The 16,530-nt window shown below is 36.7% G+C and overlaps 1 protein-coding gene across 1 annotated transcript in view; it reads right to left on the bottom strand.

The window, feature by feature from the left end:
- Window positions 1-16,530, bottom strand: part of LOC138704706 (fatty-acid amide hydrolase 2-B) — an 86,995-nt gene that overhangs the window by 19,934 nt on the left and 50,531 nt on the right. Inside the window, exons 3-4 of the mRNA XM_069832846.1 lie at window positions 16,431-16,530; window positions 7,296-7,513 (exon numbers count right to left, since the gene is read on the bottom strand). The exon at window positions 16,431-16,530 is cut by the window's right edge and continues 120 nt beyond it. Of these exons, the coding sequence (XP_069688947.1) occupies window positions 7,296-7,513; window positions 16,431-16,530 (318 nt within the window). The remainder of the gene's footprint in view (window positions 1-7,295; window positions 7,514-16,430) is intronic.

Raw genomic sequence — 16,530 nt, 5'->3', positions numbered from 1 at the left:
GTAGTCACATACAAAGTTTTAATTTTCTTTGGATAAATTCACTCACGCTTTGTGCTCATAAATTTATCACCAAAATGGAAATCTCTTGTAATTTTACCTGTGAGAGTCTAAAAACTTTAAGGGGGGATATACAGATTTGAGGGTAAAAAAAGTCATTTTTTCAATTTATTTTTATATAAAGATTGGACATTTATCTTAATGTCATTGAAGGAATCTTTACGATATATACAATATTTTGGCAGATGTGACCATAAACGTGCGAGCGTGCGCATATTTAGCTCATTTACTGTAACTTGTATTTTTCAAAACCGTTTTTGTGATTTGTGGTTGTAGGTTTTTAAGATACCACAGTAAAATTTTTCATGCAACTGTTTTTCATACTTGTTAAAACGTTCATCATCACATAAGATCTTTACAGCTGTCTGAGTGCGAAACCTTAGAAGTTGATCACACTGCCAGATGTGTGATATGACGCTTTAACACTACGTCAAGAATGACAAATGAAACCTTAAATGTGTCTGAAATAATTGTAATCTGAAAGGAAATACGAAACGGCAATGTGTAAACTTAATAACTATAATCGTTACTGAAGTGTTTTCCTGGACATCCATAGCAGTGATTTTCAGTTCCTCATTTCGTATGCCCAAATTTAATTCTGAAGATAACCTACAGCAGGTTGGAACTAGTCAACAAGGCACCTAATTTTAACACGTGAAAGAAATACAGTAGGTCTATATATTCCAAATTTAATCTTAACAACGTCGCTGTAACAGACGGACAAATGCGCAGATGAGTATACAACAATTGGAACGATAGTAGGGTTGCCAAGTTTTTTTAAAAGAAAATATAGGAGTCTAAGGAAACGACAAAATTTTACATAGAAAATAGACAAATTATTCGGTTCAGTTACTAAAAGCCAACTTTATTCTACACTTCGGCAGCTAGGCTTAAATTAAGAGTATTTTGATACAGATTTCGTCTCGCGTAATAGTTGAAGTCGATTGCAGTTTTCAGCTCTGATTTGATTAGACGTGTGGTGCTCCTGTTTCGAACATCTGTACAATTGTTCATGAGGTGAAACATCCTCTTTGTTTAAGCATTACTACTTGATATCCTTAGAACAAAACTAACCAGTTTTTCTAAATTTATAACATTAATATGGTTTGATTTTAAACGTGTGAGCACTAAAACCCATTTCTGGCAAGCATTACTTTCTACAAAGACTGCATATTGTAATGCATCTTTTGAACAACAATCAATTACGGCAAAATCAAATGTTTAGAATAACAGTTTTTATATTATGCAAAAATAAGGGAGAAAGCTAGGTAACATGTGTGTGACATCTGGCAACAATGTACGCATAGTTCCAAGGACTACCTACAGAGAGCAGCGCAAGCAGACAATAGTCATTTTATTTTCCTTTCGGGCTATTCCATATGAAATCGATCAGTAAAAAACCTCGCATTTTTTTATGCTCTAATTTTTTCCCTACTTATACAAGGTGCTGAGGGGAGTGCAATGGTTTTCGTATTATTGAGCGACAAATTTAGCGTATTTTATAAAAACAAGCCTCTTTCAGCGCTCAGAACTCTGGAACCATTTACTGCAGAACATTGAACGAGAGCTTATTTTGAGCTGACATTTGGTAGGTTATGTTAAGAAGTAATCCTTATTTTTTATTGTACACAGAGAGACAGATAATCTGATTTTACTTACTTTTAGGCTTTTTGGGCATTTGTAAAAAAGTAAAAAAAATATTGAGAAAAAACCTTGCATTATTAAGAGGGATTCGGCATTGTTTGCTTAGTGGCTCGGCAATAAGTTTCGAGGGTATTAAATAGATTATTTCCACACGCCTAGACTTGAACGGCGCATACCGCACCAAGACCGCACGCACTGGCTGAGAGCTGAAGATAAGCGAGCATTGGGCGTCATTTTATTCCTGTGTTTATGAAAACTTGTGATAGAGCTAGCCCAGCCATGACTGCTAGATGACACATGACGTGTTTGTCTCCTGGCCTTGCTTGTCTCGACTACCCCCCGTCTCACAGTCAGCTGGTTAGTTCACGCGCGAACTATTTATTTTCTTTATTTGATATTTTCAATACTTTCTTATCAACGTACCACCAGTAAAAAATATGTGTTTATTTGTACTTTCACTGCGGAATCTAACCGAATATTTTAAAAATATTTTTTCGTGGCTAAAGGCGTCTTAATGAAGAAAAATCTAAATTTCTCCATTTCCATAAACAGCAAGAAAAACTGTTTACATGTCAATATAAACTTCAACTTCTCAGCATCAAAATAAACCATGATTTTGATCATTGTGTGAAAGGGTTTCGGAGCCACAACAGTTTAAAGTTGCTAATTTTATAAAAATACGATAAATTAAATATTATTAATTTAAACACTATTAAGTTCTGATGCCTCAAACTTTGCGCAAAGCATTATATCACAGTTGTCTACGGACAGAAAAAGTTTCATTGTATTTAAAAATTGCAAGGTCAATTTCCTCTCTATTTCGGCCGATTTGAGATGGAATAGCCCTTTCCCTCAATAACTACCTTCGTGAGATGAAAAAGGCGCAGTACAGTCACCTCACAGTTGAATGAAATTGAATTATGAATTTAATTAATGATGCAAACAATTTTCTGTTATTTCAAAGGGATTGTTTCAATAATAATAAAAAATGTTATTTTATTATTTTTAAGCTTATTTAGGGTGTGAAATATGCGCGACATTGATTGTTTTTTTACGAAATATTCACGAAATTAAACCATTTTAATCACCGAAACTAGGATAAAATAATCACCATGAAATCACACCCCTAACTACTGTAGGCCTATGTCTTGTTCTGGTACATAGCACCTGTATAATTTATAGCATAATTATATTTAAGATTAACAAGACTATTTTTCATGCTTTTATCCTATTTTTATACGTTTAAGCTCTATCCATTGCTTTGCGTACGTTATTTCTGCGGCATTTAGTTGGCTTCCAGCAACTAGGTCAGCAGTGCAGCACGTTGTAAATGTCTGCAAAGTTCATTATTTCCTTCGGTGGAAGTAAACATTCGAAGGGAAACACGTGATTCGCTATGCTCACACGCGGAGACAGTGAGTGAGATTAAATTTATGTAGGCTACTAGTGGAGATAATTTTTTTACATTTTACCACCGTTGGAAATTTATCATGTCCGTTTACCGCTAAACGACGTAGTTATTACTTATCACAACAAGAAGCAAACCCGACACGAAAAGGGTTAGTGGAATTATATTCATTCTTTAACAAGAATTGCTGGAAGTGTTTTTTCACAATAGAATACATATAATGAAAGAACATAGCACTAAGCCTATGATAGAAAGATGACAACAGATTATGTAAGAAGGATTCTCATAATCATCAGGGGATTTTCTTCAGTACTTACTTAATTACTTATTGGCTTTTAAGGAACCCGGAGGTTCATTGGCGCCCTCACATAAGCCCGCCATCGGTCCCTATCCTGTGCAAGATTAATCCAGTCTCTATCATCATATCCCACCTCCCTCAAATCCATTTTAATATTATCCTCCCATCTACGTCTCGGCCTCCCTAAAGGTCTTTTTCCCTCCGGTCTCCCAACTAACACTCTATATGCATTTCTGGGTTCGCCCATACGTGCTACATGCCCTGCCCATCTCAAACGTATGGATTTTAAGTTCCTAATTATGTCAGGTGAAGAATACAATGCGTGCAGTTCTGTGTTGTGTAACTTTCTCCATTCTCCTGTAACTTCATCCCGCTTAGCCCCAAATATTTTCCTAAGCACCTTATTCTCAAACACCCTTAACCTATGTTCCTCTCTCAGAGTGAGAGTCCAAGTTTCACAACCATACAGAAGAACCGGTAATATAACTGTTTTATAAATTCTAACTTTCAGATTTTTGGACAGCAGACTGGATGATAAGAACTTCTCAAACGAATAATAACACGCATTTCCCATATTTATTCTGCGTTTAATTTCCTCCCGAGTGTCATTTATATTTGTTACTGTTGCTCCAAGATATTTGAATTTTTCCACCTCTTCGAAGGATAAATCTCTAATTTTTATATTTCCATTTCGTACAATATTCTGGTCACGAGACATAATCATAACTTTGTTTTTTCGGAATTTACTTCCAAACCGATCGCTTTACTTGCTTCAAGTAAAATTTCCGTGTTTTCCCTAATTGTTTGTGTATTTTCTCCTAACATATTCACGTCATCTGCATAGACAAGAAGCTGATGTAACCCGTTCAATAATAATAATAATAATAATAATAATAATAATAATAATAATAATAATAATAATAATAATAATAATAATACAAAAGGTTGGATAAAAAGTAATGCCAACAGTTCGATATTTCTGACATGGCTTTATTCATAGGGGTACAACATTTACGAACCTTCAATATAGTCCTCCTCATATTTATCACCTTTTGCGAAATGTTTGGAAGGCGTCGTACACCATCAGCGCGTCCATCTTTGTTTATGTTCCCTATTGACCGCCCTTTAGCATGGATATGTTCATCTCTGGTATTGTATCGGGTCCCTCACAGTGGTTCTTTCATTCTGGTGAAGAGATCGTAATCGTATGGACTCATATCAGGTGAGTACGGTGGATGTTCCAGAATCTTCCATTCCCAGCGATGCAAAAGGCCCTTGACTGCAGCAGCCATGTGATTCCTTGCATTGTCATGAAGATGATTGAGTTCTGTACCACCAAATGTCGTCGTTTCCTCCTAAGCGCTGGATGAAGGTGGTGCTGCAGGAGCCTGCAGTAGTAGTCTGCGTTTACTGTCTGCCTTGGAGATACAGCGTGGTGCAGTATTACCCCATCAATGTCATACGCCACAATGAACGTCACCATCACAGCTTTTGTGTAGGCGTACTTTCTTTGGACGAGGAGAACCGGGATGCTTGTATTCATTTCATTGACGTTTCAAGTTTGGTTCGTACGAGTGAGCCCAGGTTTCGTCCATAGCGACGATTCGTCCAAGAAAGTCGTCACCTTCCCTTTGGTGCCGATGTGCGATATGGCAACACTGCATCGCCACATGCTTCACGCAATCCCTGAAAATATTCTTGTGCACTACAACCTCGTGCCACTTCAATTTTGATCCAGGAACATTGCTCTAGTTTTGTAAACATGGTCTTAGGGCGCTCTCACTATCTCTATGAAAGTCAACGTTCTACACACTGCAGTAGATTGACAGAGTACTGTCGCTGCTGGCTGCACTAACTCATTTAACAGTCCTTGTTCATGTCCACACAGCTGGCAGCTCTCGAACGCACCATCGTCATGTGACAGCAGTGTTGCCATAACTTTTTATCCAACCCTTGTAATAATAATAATAGTTTTTCATAGTATTCAGCCTAAAGGCAGTTCTTTCACTGCAAACCCATACGACGCTCGATCACTGTTTGGCTTGGGTTAAATGGACCGAGTCCATGTGACTAGGCTCACAGTTTCCCATTGTGCGCCTTATACTAATTATTGTTCTAAGTCCGACAAGTGATCTTTGGATCAAGAGGAAACTCCACTCCTCTCTAGACCAGTCCCTTTCGTACGTCACCAGCCGGCGATCATTGAATGTACGAAATGATAAAGAAATGGAGATCGGTCGAAATTATATTGAGGCCTACCATTGGGAAACTGAAGAACTCCGAGAAAAGCCCCAGCTACTTATCCACTACAAGTGTCAATATAGATTTTTAAATAAAAAATCCCAGACCTGATCGGGACTCGAACTCGGACCACTTGCGTGATAGTTCGAAGGTAGTAGATTACTCAGAAATTGCGGGGACCCTCATTTTATACACTAGTACCCAAAAAACGCTAAGATCCTGGATTAAAAAAACATCTTGGACAATTGGACATAAGTACTCTGTACGATATTAATAAAAAATAACCTACCAGGCAGTACATATTACTTGACGATATGTGTCGGAGGAAGAACAATTGTTTGTATGCATCTAAAGGTAGCTAGTCGGCGATGTATGCAATGGAGGGGGAAAGGAACTGGCCACCCTAACCAGTGGCGGTGCGTCAATAAGAGCACAAGAGCACGTGAACGACCTTGTTTCCGTTAATGCACGACTAGTTTTATTATTTAATACCGTATTGACGTAGTGGGGATGTATAATATCAGAATCGAGTATTTTAAACTGCCCGTATCTTGCATAAACTCCTTAATGCAAACTTGGCAACATGCGTTCACGTACAAGCCGTGCTCTATTCAAGAAGGTTGCAGGAATTTCACTCATCCTGGCCGCTTATGGCTCATCAAGAGCACAAAGCGTTAAGTGAACAGTGAATCTATCCTACAGATGTCAGGTGCATCGATGTCTATCGTTCTCGTGCTATATCTCGAGGAGGAAATTTAACAGTCTGTATTTTAGCTTGTAGGTGTCAGCATTTCTCACTTTCGGAAAGTTTACTTTGTGTGGATGTGTGTACAGTGCTGCTACGAGAGTGTAGTTTGTGAATTACTATATTTTAATGTCAGCATAATAGCATAGTTTGGCTTTCAAACACATGCTGGCTGAATTTAAATATCTGTATGGTGGTGTATATTATTTAAGGATAATATTTACTGCCATTTATAGTAATCAATCTATACGAATGTGATTACAGTACTGGTATAGGTTATAGTGTATCAGTGTGTTGTGAACCAAAATATATTACTGAACACACGCTTTTGTAAATAACGGCACTGTGGTATGTATTAATTTTTAACAAACGTAAACAATGAACTCTGTTCAAGCAATTTTGAACAGTAAAGAACTGAGTAAACTGGCTTACCAGGAAAAATTGGAAATAAAAAGACTGGGTTTCATTATTATTATTATTATTATTATTATTATTATTATTATTATTATTATTATTATTATTATATGTTTTGAATGTATGTACGGTTTTTTCGATAGTGAAACATTGGAATCATGACAGTTCATATTAGGCTAAACGTACGATTTCAACTCTCCTTGATTTTGGAACACAAAATTGTGAACACACATAATATTTTATCACGAGCCGCCACTGACCCTAACCCAATATCTCCTGGCCTAGTTGCTTCATAAGTGGTGTCTTCTTGGTGTCATTTGTGAGGTTCAGACCTGTTTTCGGACAGTTGACTAAACAACAACAATAATTTTTTTCTCAGGAGAACCAGGGTCAATGGAAGAGAAAACTTGGATATGCATCCTTTTATTTTCGATGTGGTTTCACAAAAGTAATTCCCAAATAAATCTGTGACATCGATGTATTCTTACCTCTCCTCCAGAAGATCCTCCCGGCGTGCGGCGTAGGTCGTGTGGATTGTTGGAGGTTCCTATGATCTTGTTGTAAGTCTCTATCATCATGCAGAGCTCTGGGGTGCTGGTCACTACCAGGGGTATAGCCCCAGCGGCTCTCATTAGCCTCACTGTTTCAGCGTCTTCTTGAGCCCTTTTCCCGTCTAATCTCTGTTGGCCCGAACTATTCTTCATGCCTGCAACATCCAGATTAGCTGAATTTGCAGCTTATGCACCTGTCGTGCTTCACTCAAAATTTGGCGAAAGATACGATATTATTATTATTATTATTATTATTATTATTATTATTATTATTATTATTATTATTATTATTATTATTATTATTATTATTATTATTGTAAAGTAACCAATGCTTCCCCCTTCGCCTGCTCCTTATCCCTCGACTGGCCGTTCTACACTTTTTTTTTGCTAGCCCTTTGTTAAATTATTTCCTACACCCCTTTGTTCGTATGCGTGTCCCTGGATCCTCGGAACATGATACTGCAAGTGCATCTTTGTTGAAGTAATGACTACAAATAAGATTCAATTGAATCGGTCATTTGTAAAACCACATGAGTCACAGAAAATAAGTTTCGAGAAAAATAGAAAAAAAACTACCTATAGGTAATGGATTTTCTGTTAGGTCTGTGAAATTTTTACAGGAGGACCATACTTTAGTATTTCTGATTACAAAAGCATTGTATCTTAATTATCTCATTTCATATCACCTTAAAATATTTTTTTTAATTTCTTGGACTCATGTTGTTTTTACAAGTACCAATAATAACAACTCCAGTTTCCTGACAAAATATGGAGTGTATTGTTTGTTATATAGTCCCGTCGCTCTAATTTCCGGCAGCCAATCGCGTTGCAGGTCGGCTACATTTAAACGTGTGCGTCTTGTGATTCGCTTATAAAGACGTTATTCATTTCTTAAGGATCGATAAATGCTTAATATAATCGCCCGCCATTTTGGCTCTTTAGTTGGCGTTCGCAGAAAGCACACGAAGACGTTATTTGCGCTCAATTATTTGCTCAATTACAGTGCGTTTGATTTATTATCATAGGAGCTACGACATGATAATGTTTAACGGTGTGGCAAATAGATTCCTGGTATGGTAGCTCGGCAACGAAAGAACAAAAATGGCGAACGATTCTACCTACCTAGACTTTATAGAACCTTCACTTCCTAAGACGTAAGACGCCGGGAATAACAGCGTCGCGACTATAGTATGAAATACATTATTATACAGTTTTCAATCAATTTATATTGTTATTTTTATTTCATATTGAAAATAATTCATATCATTCATAAATTAAATTCAAAATATCATACCCGACTTAAAAAAAAAAGTTACTCGCGAGTAATTAATTTTCATACCTTTGTGTCACATGTTTAATGGTAATGTATGAGTACAGACATATCTTTAGTTCACAATAAGAACATAATATAAATTGCATATTATCCATCCATGCTTTGGAATCTGTCTCCGAGGACTTTTTCTCTTTATATCATGCACTTCTACAAGTCCTTGAAGGTACACAGGTACACATCTTGTTCATTTTTGCTTTCAAATAATGTAGTTTTATTAAAAATGTCTATTCTATCTGGCACAGGTACTTTCATAGATCACTGTTGATTATTTTTTCTTCTACATAACTCTTGGAACTACACTCATTGTCCAACACCTTGACAAAGAAGTGCATGATAGCAAATGCGTCATGGCTGCATCATGGCGTTAAGCGTTAAAGCCACGTGAGTCCGGGACTGATGTGGTTTTGAAAGAACTCAATATTTTAAGATTTTATAGAATGTTTAGTAATGATCGGACTCGTGTTGTTTTGAATGGAAATGATGCGTCTACCCATAGTGCTTCCTATAGTACCGGTCACTCATTTTCGTAAAGATGTGGACTCATGTCGTTTTACAAATGACCGATTCAAGTAACGCCTTTGTACCATATTCAAAGTTAAATAATACCTCGATTTTATAGCTGCAAATATCTGAGAACGAAGTAAATGAGAATTCTTCCGTTTGAAGGTCGCATCATTGTGCATTGCGCGTCAACCTACAAAGGTAAGGCCACAGTCTACTATATACAGTCGCGAAGCTCAATATGTAGTAAAAATGCAAACATGGATAGTTTCCCACCACTAGGATCGCTACTATCGCCTCATCATCACAGATCTCTTCTAGCAGATGACAAAAATATGTTACACTTTCGTTGTCGTGTTCTTTTGGAAAAATTAACACCTTCCTTCCATTATTGAAATATTAAATGGATAAAGTTAATTTATTATTTTAATAAAGTATATTAAATTCCACCATAAACTCGAAGATACCTGCAAGAAATAGGTTAATATTATTTTTGTTTGTGCAAAACGAACTGAAATTTACTATAATCGCTTCACTCATTCAAGATTATAGCGATAATGAACTATGAAACCAATAAATATTAATTTGCATTTCCCTTTACGACAATAATATAATAACAATAATAATGGAAATATGAATTAATGGGAGTAACTTACGTGTACCGGTACTTGTAGTAGTTAACAAAGTGGGATGAGGTTAAGCAATAATAATCACACCAGGATTGGAAATAAAACGTGATCAATAAAATTTATTGTAACAGACTTACTTTTTCTACGTCTCTAGTAAAGTAACAAATAACAATAACAAAATTAACTGCTATAATTAAAAACATATCCTTTGAAAAAAAAAGTAGGCCTAAGTTGTCTGAAAATGTACAATTATTCAAGGAATCAGCTGATCCAGACGTAGAATTAGTGCAAAGCTTTTGTTTCTCAGCTGCAGGTAATAACAGAACAGGTTTATTTGAAACATGAAATAAAGTCGGAACTGCATTCCAGATTAATTTATTTTTGTTTTCATTCATAAATTGTGTGTTTTCGAAATGAAGAGAGCATAACTTTATATTATTATAAAGACATGCTTCATTCTTTGTCATTAGATCTTCCCTCCTGCTGTTTATTAACCACTTTTTGCATCTAGAAGTAAAATAAGAAATAGATGTTAGGATCTTTCTTCACAAGCATTAATGCGAAATACGCAACGACCTAGCACTCGATGGAAATACGACTCAGTCCACTCTAAATCCAAAGTCGACCGTGGACAGTCTATTGTTTCTAGTTGCTAACCGCTTGGAGCGCTTTATCGCGAGATTTGCAAAAAATCACCTCAAGCTTCGCGACTGTATATAATAGACTGTGGGTAAGGCGACCATTAGCTGAATGTAGAGCGCGCCGATTTCTGGTATGACTGTGTTTGCAGGCGCACGTGAGTCTGATTCACAGCGATATGCAGACCATCCCACACTTCGGTATGTGCGTTGTTTCTCGGAATACTAAGTACCGGTAAGTACGTGTGTCGGCTCGTACCCTACACTTTTGCCACTGTTTGGCTGACTTTGAGGACCGGATCCGGGATAGATCCATGCACTTAACAAGCAAACATTCTTATGGAGGCAGACAAAAAAGTAAATTTTATTTCTTCCACCACGTTAATAATATCAAAAGAAGTGCTTATAAAATTTTGGCCATTCGAGTGCAATTACGAGGGCCGTAAAAATAAGTTTTCCTGGGACCGTTTACAAAAAGAAAACACAATTTCATAGAAAAAATTATTGGAAAAAGTACAGCAATTGTTGAGTTATTTTTCAACATATTCCCCACCGGAATTGAGACATCTGTCATACTGCGGGATCGACAGACAGGTGCAGACGGCTGTCACACTCTGATTCCGATCCAGGCGGCAGACTTCTACGACACAGAGATACAAAAGTTGATCCCACGGTATGACAAATCTCTCAATTCCGGCGGAGAATATGTTGAAAAAGAGCTCAACAATCGCTGTATCTTTTCCAATAAATTTTTCCATGAAATTGTGTTTTCTTTCTGTAAACAGCCCAGGGAAAGTTATTTTTACGGCACTCGTAATTACACTCGAGTGGCCAAAAGTTGTATAAGTACTTGTTTTGGCATTATTAACATGGTGGAAGAAATAAAATTAACATTTTTTTTATCTACCTCCATGAGAATGTTTGCTTTTTAGACTTGCGTAGTTCATTGTTCGCTCTACATAGGTCTAATATGCAATGATTGCTACAAGTCCATCAGGTGGCCGGGTGGCATTAGAGAATCAGATGCTAACAGGTGAATCATCTTATCTCAGCTCCGACAGAGAAAGATCCAATCCCCAGACGAGTACCGTTTAAGGAGCCCCAAGCCGTCTTAAATTCTTTATCATCATCGGATCCGTATTACATCCAAACTTTCAATCCAGTCTATTTCTAACTATAGAAAATGACAGGTGAAATGAGGGGAAGATATCTATGGAGTAATGGTGGAGTAAGAGAAGGAAATGGGAGTACCCCGAGAAAAACTATGTGTAACATCTACTTGTTTTCAATTAATCTGTCTCGTACTGGTGGTAAAATTATGGCTATCTATGGGACCCCTTTAGGTTCAATATTCACTCACAAAGAAATTGTATGTGGTAGAGTGTGATTGTGATAAAATCGTCATTAAGCAGCGAGTAGATGGTTATAAAAGTGAGCATTTTTGTGTTAATGATTCTAAATACAGTCAACTCCGGTTATAGTGAACTTCTGCGGACCAGCATATTTCGTTCACTATATCCGAGGTTCACTAAAAAGTGTCTGTTTTTATACTACTGATGTTGCTATACATACTGTACAGTATTAATGTCCGTTTGGGTTAGATCACGTTAAATATCAGTACTAATGTTCTCTTTATCTTGCAACTCAAACACTTTACGCTTTGACATACTGATGTTCACAGTTCGAAATTTGAATCTAATCTAGCCATGTAGGTAGTAGGCACTGACCGATTTCACACTTCTTCTCGCTAGAGGTATGCTACTACGTACTCGGCCTTGGAATTTCCCCGGGTTCACTTTTACAAAAATGCGGGAGGAAGGGTTGAGGACCATTATACTATAATCCTTCTTGTATTTACCATTCGGTCATCAATCACTTCTACTCCCTTTTACAAAAGAAAACACTTTCTCTTCCTTTTCTTCTAATAACCTCTTTTAAATGAGTCAGAACTAATCCTTCCTTTATCCTTCACTGAATACACTATTTTCTTTAACATGCTTCAAGCTGTCAAGGAAGCTGAACAAATGCTTTGTCTTTCAATGGACTTAAGAAGTAGAGGTTTGAGATTTTGTTCTGAACATATTCTTGTAAGTTTATAGGAGAAAGGGTTTCCTAAATTACCATTTTGGCCATTTTAAAATTACATTTTCTTGGGGAAGTTCTAGTTTTAGGTTCATTATAACCGAAGTGAGAGTTCACTACAAACGGAAATATTAATGTACTTTATGCTCGACCATGCCGAAATGTAGTAATTATACACCTGGTAGTAGCCCTTTAATGCACATCATTAAAGTACACCTATTCATTATAATTCAGTTGTTCAGCCAATGAGAAATCACCTTTGTACCATTATAAAACCGCAAGTATCGATTATTCTCGGATATGCAATCGAAAGACAGCGAAAAGTCACGGAGGCTGGAAATCCAATACTGTCGCAGAAGGTTATGTTCTGTTACTATAATAATTAGCGTTAATTGTAAATAATATTCAAATAAATTCAATTTGTCATCTCGTTTTTCAATTCTAAATCAATTTCGAGGTTATATCAAGACTAATCTTCATGTTATTCTCTAGATTATGTCAAGCTCAATGACATTCATACCTCGGAAAAAGTCAATACTTTCGCGTCTGCGCACATCTCACAATTCAGGTCAGTTCCGCTCCTCACTTACATAACCATAACATGAATACTTATGAATAATTTCAATTTAGAAATATGGTCGAGCATAAAAAGTCGTATGAAACTTGCCTATAATGGTAATTAAGACGCTCGTATGAAAATTATGAAACTCGCTTGCGCTCGTTTCATAAACATACTCGCGTCTTAATTACTACCATTATAGGCTCGTTGCATAATGTAGCCTACTATTATAATGTATGAGGGTCGGGACCAACGATTTAGGTTCACTATAACCGAGTTCACTATATCCAGAGTTGACTGTAATTTGATGTGCAAATTGTGTAAGTAAGTTACTGTTAAGAGATTGGCTTGGAAGATGAAAAAACGTATTAGAGAAACACATAAAGAGTAATCAGCACATACGATCGGAAGAAAATTGGATTGCGTCAACTTGACTTTCTTCATTGTTTGTAAGCAAATCAAGTGGACCTTCGCCACCATCGATCCTTCCGCATGTCAACATCAACTCGACCTTCTCCGGTGCACGATAGCTGCATCGTCTTTTCATTCATCAGAAGTTAGTTCTCAACGTGGGGTAGCAACTTAGTAAGCAAATTTGGTACGTGAAACATAGAACACTGAAGTCGGAAGAAGTAAGATAACGGTGTGATAAGAGTTCGAAAATGCAGTGCGTTTTTAATTTTGAACGGTGTGATCAAAAGTTCTGCAAACCACAATCATGAAAGTTTGAGTGACGTTGATGTGAAGCACGCAGAGGCAAAGATGGGTTTACAATAAACCGGGAACGGAAACGAGAACGAGAATGGAAATATTGTTGAAATAAATATATGTAAATGTGAGCATTCACAACTAACTATTGTGAATGCTCACATTTAGAAACATTTATTTTAACAATATTTCCGCTCTCGTTTCCGTTTCCGGTTTATTGTGGACCAGCCTTAAGGGATCATAGTAAGATGCATACCGTGTAATGAATATTACTTGTTAACAGATAACAGATTAATCGGGTTTCTTTAACCAGTGTTCGCCATTTATTATAGCGCTGGGTGCAGCACGTTCCGGACTCTATACTCTTCAAATTAATATTAATTCAAATTAATATTAAAGATTTATTAATTTGTCGTACAGAATAATATCTGTAATATTGACAATTAATATTTGAGGAGAAAAATTCGCTCCTCAAATATTAATTGTCAATATTACAGATATTATTCTGTACGACAAATTAATAAATCTTTAATATCCTCATAGTTAGCAGTGCATATTCTGTACAGATTACTGTGCACTTAACTGCGGAATCCCGACCAAAGAAGTCACTCAGCTGAGTGCGCTCCTTGTATAATGGCAGTTGACTTGGACATAAACGTCAACATATACAGTGTCTATCATCCTTATTCGTACATATCTAATTTAAATTAATAAGACAACATTATGTACAAAATAATTATACTCATATACTAATAGTAGTGTACCATGCTTTAAAACCATTTCTTATAACGTTAATTTACAACCAGTTTTTATTTTAAGCTCTAATTAACAAAAATATTAATAAATACATTACTTTGAAAGTAAAACTGTATGTCATTTATATTCGTACACTTGAGTAATTTTGACTTATTCGGGGGTGCCGTGCCTTAATGGTAACAGCGAGTGTGCATTACCGCGTGCTCTAGGGTTTGTTTTGCTTCAGCAATCAGTTCTGTTCAAAATGGGCAAGTCGAAGGAACTTAGTGCCGAGCTAAAGAAGACGATAGTTAGACTGGCTCTTAAAGGTTATTCTTTACGGAGAATAGTCAATATAGTAAACAAAAGTCATTCCATGATACAATACGTGGTTAATAAATTCAAATACCGTGGATTTACTGCAAATCAGAAGAGCAAACCAAAAGAAAAAATACTAAATGAGAGGGGAAAAAAGTTTTAAAATAAGACAGATAAAATCAAATCCACGGTTAAGTGTGCCGAAACCACGTTCTCTCATGACAAAAACCACAAGGAAGACTGTTAGTGGAACAACGGTACGACGTGTCCTATATAAATATGGATTTCATGGTAGAAGGATAAGAAAAAGGCCCTTTGTAAGTAGAAAAAATCCAGCTTTAAGAATTAAATTTCCTAAAGTTCATGTAAATTAGGAGCAAGAATTTTGGAACAGTGATGAGACCAAGATTAATCTTTTCGGATCCGATGGTGCCCATAGAGTGTGGAAAAAGAAGAATGAGGCCGATAAAGTGGATAACAATCTTCCCACTGTTAAACATGGAGGTGGCGTCATAATGATTTGGTGCTATAAGTGTTCGAAAGGCGTGAGTAACATCGACTTAATTGATGCAATTATGGACAATTTAGTCTATAACAACATCTTGAAAAATAATGTCAAGGAAAGTGCAATAAAATGGATTTGCCGTCTGTCTACATTTTCCAACAAGACAACGACAGAAAACATACGGCCGAAATGAACAAACACTGGTTGATGTGGAACGTCCCGAAACAACTCTATATTCCTCCTCAATCACCCGATCTGAATCCCATCGAGCATTTGAGGTCAAGACTTAAGGAAAATGTACATAAAAATACAATTTCGTCCAAAGAACACCTCAAAACTGTTGTGTTAGAAGAATGGCGAAATTTCACTCCGCAGCAATGTAAATTCCATGCAGAGAAGGTGTCAGGCAGTGATCAAAGCCAGAGGATATGCAACTAGGTATTAGAACGTAATTGCTTATGTTATTTATGTATAGTTATTTAATTTTGTTACTAAGTGTACGAATAAAAATGACAGGTAGAGAAATTATATATTTTGTTAAATTTCGTTTATTTACGTGTTTATGGCATATATGGAATTTACTTTTTGTTTTATGTGTATTCATAATGCTACTGAACAGAATTTCCGAAGAGAAATGTAATACTTTCATTTAATGTGTCTTTTATCACCAAAGTTGTTACATATTTTCACCTGTACGAATAAGACTGATAGACACTGTATGCCTAACTTGGAGTCAGGCCAAAAGGGAAACATTGAAGGAGGAGAGTTCGATCCGGTGCTGTGGATTGAATTCGTACGTAGAACCAAGGACCCGGGTTCGATCCCCGGCGCCGGAACGAATTTTTCTCCTCAAATGTTAATCTTCAAATTAAATTTGGGTATTTCCGGGAATCGAATGCAGGAGCTCTATATTCATAGTCAGACAAGCTGACAACTACACCAAGGAGGTCACATTTAGAAGAGTGAGCATTCTCTCCCGATTCAGTATTTTTTTTTTCACTTCTGAACTTCAGGGAAGCGTTGAGAGGAAACGCATGTAACATGACAAGATTTCCTGCACGTACCTTTGACAGCGATGCTCTCCTTGACGCTCATTGGTACACCGAGAAATGGAGTCTCGGTCGCCATTTGTTGCACAGTCCTGCTTCCACTCTGCACCACGCG

The sequence above is a fragment of the Periplaneta americana genome, chromosome 8 (assembly GCF_040183065.1).
Source record: "Periplaneta americana isolate PAMFEO1 chromosome 8, P.americana_PAMFEO1_priV1, whole genome shotgun sequence".
Classification (NCBI taxonomy): domain Eukaryota; kingdom Metazoa; phylum Arthropoda; class Insecta; order Blattodea; family Blattidae; genus Periplaneta; species Periplaneta americana.
Note: the sequence above shows the minus strand (reverse complement) of the source record. Positions and strands in the feature narration are given on the sequence as shown.